The sequence below is a fragment of the Cynocephalus volans genome, chromosome 4 (assembly GCF_027409185.1).
Source record: "Cynocephalus volans isolate mCynVol1 chromosome 4, mCynVol1.pri, whole genome shotgun sequence".
NCBI classification, from domain to species: Eukaryota; Metazoa; Chordata; class Mammalia; order Dermoptera; family Cynocephalidae; genus Cynocephalus; species Cynocephalus volans.
Genome location: NC_084463.1, coordinates 154,831,537 through 154,836,434, shown reverse-complemented (window position 1 = coordinate 154,836,434; position 4,898 = coordinate 154,831,537). Strand labels below are relative to the sequence as shown.

At 41.6% G+C, this 4,898-nt stretch overlaps 1 protein-coding gene across 1 annotated transcript; it reads left to right on the top strand.

Annotated features, from left to right (window-relative positions):
* The first annotated feature begins 233 nt into the window (after window positions 1-233).
* LOC134375796 (olfactory receptor 4D6) lies at window positions 234-1,178 on the top strand. Its single transcript, XM_063094508.1, has one exon. It carries the CDS (start codon window positions 234-236, stop codon window positions 1,176-1,178), a length of 945 nt encoding a protein of 314 aa, XP_062950578.1.
* Window positions 1,179-4,898: the final 3,720 nt, after the last annotated feature.

Below are 4,898 nucleotides of genomic sequence, written 5' to 3'. Positions count from 1 at the left end.
GTTTCTTCCTGTCAGCCCAGGGTATTTACAATAGAAAAGAAGAACCATCCAGAAAACAAATTTCCAGACCACAAATGGAAGGCTAGTCAGTCTCTGAGTACTCATGATGATCTGGATGCTTGAGAGAGCCTTATAACGATATATGATCACAGAGGTTGCCACCCCATGACACCGTACTCCTAACCGTAATGTATCTTAACCCAAGGTAGACATGGAAGAGGGTCGTCCCCATCATGGACCAGGCCAACCACACCACTGTGAAGGAGTTTGTCTTCCTGGAGCTTACTCGCTTCCGGGAACTGGATTTCTTCTTGTTTGTCATCTTCCTTGCTGTGTATGTAACAACCATCCTAGGAAATGCCCTTATTGTTGTCACCATCACCTGTGAATCCTGCCTCCACACTCCCATGTACTTTCTTCTGCGGAACAAATCAATCCTGGACATTGTTTTTTCATCTACCACCGTCCCCAAGTTACTGGTGGATCTTTTATCAGAGAGGAAAACCATCTCCTACAATGGCTGCATGGCACAGATATTTTTCTTCCACTTTGCTGGTGGGGCAGATATTTTTTTCCTCTCTGTGATGGCCTATGACAGATACCTTGCAATAGCCAAACCCTTGCACTATGTGACCATTATGAGGAGAGAGGTGTGGGTGGTCTTGGTGGTGGCCTCCTGGGTGGGTGGTGCTTTGCATTCAATCGCCCAGATAATTCTGATGATTCCACTCCCCTTCTGTGGCCCCAACATCCTGGATGCCTTCTACTGTGATGTGCCCCAGGTGGTCAAACTGGCCTGCACGGACACCTTTGCTTTGGAGATTCTTATGATCTCTAACAATGGACTGGTGACCCTGCTGTGGTTCCTTCTGCTCCTGGTCTCCTACACCATCATTCTGGTGCTGGTGAGATCCCACCCTGGTGAGGGGCGGAAGAAGGCCCTCTCTACCTGCACCTCCCACATCCTGGTGGTGACGCTTCACTTCATGCCTTGCGTTTACATCTACTGCCGGCCCTTCGTTACCCTGCCCGTAGACACAGCCATATCCATCAATAACACGGTCATCACCCCCATGCTGAACCCGTTGATCTATACCCTGAGGAACCAACAAATGAAGTCAGCCATGAGGAGACTGCAGAAGAGGCTTGGACCTTCTGAGAGCAGTAAACTGGGGTGAGCAGTCAGATTAATGGAAGTCTAAGACTGATTTAATTTTCTCAAACTGCTAGCCTCAGAGCAAGAGACAGCTAGCTCTTTTCAGTCATTTCACCACATATCTTTATGGACCATCAACTCTACTAGAGGGAATATAAGAGCAATAGGAAGAGATGGAATTGAACAATGTGAGCTATCGGACTTGTGGACTGGGAAGAAGTGTGGGCTGTATGATTGAAATCCATTATTCCCATGCCCATTTGTATGTTTTCCTTTGAAAAGTGTCTATTCATCTCCTTTACCCTCTTTTTAATTGGATTATTTGGCTTTTTACTGTATAATTGTTTGAGTTCTTTATATATTCTGGATATTAATACCTTGTCAGATATACAGTTTGCAAATATTTTCTCCCATTCCGTAGGTTGCCTTTCTGCTCTATTGATTGTTTCCTTCTTTTATGTTAACCTGGACTCTCTTCTTCTCTCTGTCCCCTCTTTCCCTTTAACCCCCAGGGCTTTTATAAGAGGAGCAAAACTATAGTTTTTGTCTAGCTACACAGAGATAATTCAAGACAGGTCACTGTAGCTAAAAATCTAAACAAAACAAAAACAAACAAACAAAAAAACTACTTAAAAATACCTTTTATTCCCTCAAGTCCCATTTTTTTTTTGTACCAGGAGCTACAAGAAACAATATATTCAGGGTCATTTAGGAATAGCCAATGGATCTATGTTGGAATCTACTTCTCTCCCAAGGGAAGGAGTCCAAGACAGTAGATATGTAGAGATGATGAATCACACTTCTCCATCTATGCTTGCCTCAAATTCCACTCTTTGGCCTCCAATAGTCATTCAAAAATTGACCAAGAGGAGTAAGGAATCTCGAGAAATTGCAATACACTGAACAATTTTTTGCAAGGTATCAAATTGTTATGATGCATTAATATTTGGCTAAGAACATCCTGGTAGGTGACACGTACCTGTGAACTTCTCTGAGTCCTACAAGACAGAGACCTTGGAGCAAGACTCCTAATCATATGACAGAGCTTCTCTACTTTTAAAAAGTTATTGCCCTATTATCCTAGTTGCCTCCCCACAGGAAATTTAATACCAAAGATACATTGTATACTTTTTATGTACTGAGGATCTCTGAAGAGCTATGCATCATTGTGATATCTAAGAATTTTTTGCTCCCCCAAGAACAAATTTTTGCACCCTTGGGCACATTCCCCCACTGAGAATGGATGATCATATGGCATTAGATATTTCCATAGACCAATGTTTCCCCCAAACTGAGAGAATCACAGAATAGATAGATTTATATCTTCTGGGGCCTTGAAAGAATTTGGAAAGAAGAGAAACGTGAGTACATGAGTGCGTTTGTGTGTGTGTGTGTGTGTGTGTGTGTGTGTGTGTGTGTGTGTGTGTGTGTGGACTAGCATGTACTCTTGTACTTCATCTTCATGTACATGAGTGTGTATATGTGTGTGTGTGTGGAAGTGCACACATATGTGTGGACTGGTATGCAGTAATGACTTGGAAACTGTTTAATGACTCCCACTGGAACTTCAACACTACCAGAATAATGTCCATTCTATTTCTGCACTTACATTTTATTTTAAATAAAAATTCCCTTTGCTAATTCCTATACTAGACTTGGGCCTGAGAGACTAGTGCACATAGCAGGGACACTTTGGAATGGGCAGAAGAGCAATGACTATATACCTCCCTGAGTCTGCCCTTTCCAGCATGAAGGAAGGGAAGACATTAAAGTCTGATAAAAATAATCTTCAGAAGGACTTCATCTTCAAACACAATATTTCTTCACCATCATATTTGCTGAGGTCCAGCTACCCAGTCTCAGCTGGTGTAAATTCATGGTTGGACACTGAAGGATTTAGGTAAGGATATTGAAGTGTCAAAGTGTGAGGTATGGTGAATTATACATGAATATGAAAAGCATGAAAAATGTATTAGGTGTATAAGATACTGCAAAAATAGCCAACAACTTTAGCAACAGGCAACAAAGGAGTGGGTATTCAATACTAGGAAAAGCAGAAAATGTCTCTATAAGAAGGAGCCACAGAGATGGGATATCGTAAGAGAGAAGCCAGCTTGTATTTGACAGAAAAATAGAAGTGCATAGGGCTAGCCAGTTAGCTCACTTGGGAGAGTGTGGTGCTGATGACACCAAGGTCGAAGGCTGTCCTGGCTAGCCACAAAAATAAAGAAATAAATAAATAAAAAATAAAAAGGGCTGGCTGATTAGTTCAGTTGGTTAGAGCACTGTGTTATAAAACCAAAGTCAAGGGTTTGGATCCCCATACCAGCCAGCCAGCTGCGAAAAAAGAAAAAGAAAAAGAAAAAGAAAAGGCCGATTTAATTAAAAAAAAAAATACAGTTGCATAAAAGGAGCAGATTTTGTTCCAGTTTAAGGTTTGTCGGTGGGAACCATGAAGACTTTTTTTTTTTTTTAACAGAATAGGTGCTTTCTTAAAAAACATGATTTTAACCCCAAATTCCCTTAGAAACTATGGAGGTCTCATATGCATGCTTTGCCCATGGCTCACTGAGTCTTCTTTCCCCTGCATCAAAGGGAAAGGAGAGACAGACATTTAAGAAATTAGGAGTAATAAACTGTTACAGGTGTCAGAAGAAATGTCAGGGCAGGGAATGATACAGTCACAAAGGAGGGATCTAGCTGAGGGCTGTCAGGATAGTTTTCATGGAAGAGGACAGCCTGGACCCGAGTGTGGGCGTATCGGTATTTGTCAAGGTAGATAAATGGGAGATTCTGAGAGTGTGGAGGACAGAGTAGGCAGAGGGAGCAACAGGAACACAGATTCAAAAGCATGGACCATCGATAATTTGCTTAACATTTAAGCCACCGAAACAGAGGATAAAAGGAAACAGGGCACCAGATAATATGCAAGATGGAGGAAAGTCTTAGGTGCTATAAAAGGAGTTTAACCTTTATTCTGTAGGCCATAGGGAACCACTGAAAAATGTCAAACAAACAGAAAACTTGGACCCATTTATGACATAAAGGTATTTCTGGAAACAACACAGAGGATAAATTAGAGAAAAGTAGACTGAAGAAAAGGAGACCAGTTAGGAAACTCCTGCAGCACTCTAAGGACAGATGATAAGGGTTTAACTGAGAATACAGAATTGGGAACAAATTGTGAGAAGTGAAGAAAGCGGAATTCCCAGGAGAGTTAATTTTGGTCAGTGTCCTGATTCCTTGCAATGTGGGTAGCTCAGCATAAGTCTTTTGAATGAAAAGCACTACCTATCAGTACATGCTGCAGAGGTGACTGTGTCCACACAGACTGAATAAACTAGGGGAACAGGACACGCAATCACATTCACTAGAGTACATGAGAGGCAACATGTGTTTTTGGTGTACTTATCCACATAACTTTCCAAGGCTGTCACCTTCCCAAAGCTTGTTTTAACACAGCTCAGGCACAATGCTTCCCAGCTGGGCTCTGAACTGAGGAATATCTCTTTATACAATGGGGCCAAATGACTCAGACAGGTGCTAAGGCTGAGTATGGCTTTTTTCTTTGAGTTAACTTTTGTCATGCTGCCACATAAGTCTTTTCAGAAATTATTGAAATGGCATGGATGGGAAATGTATTCAGCTGAAAGTCAATGACTAATTTCACCACCAGCTTGCTGCATGGTCTTCCACATGTCACTTAAGTCTATCAGGAAAATTATTTTACATTAATTGATCC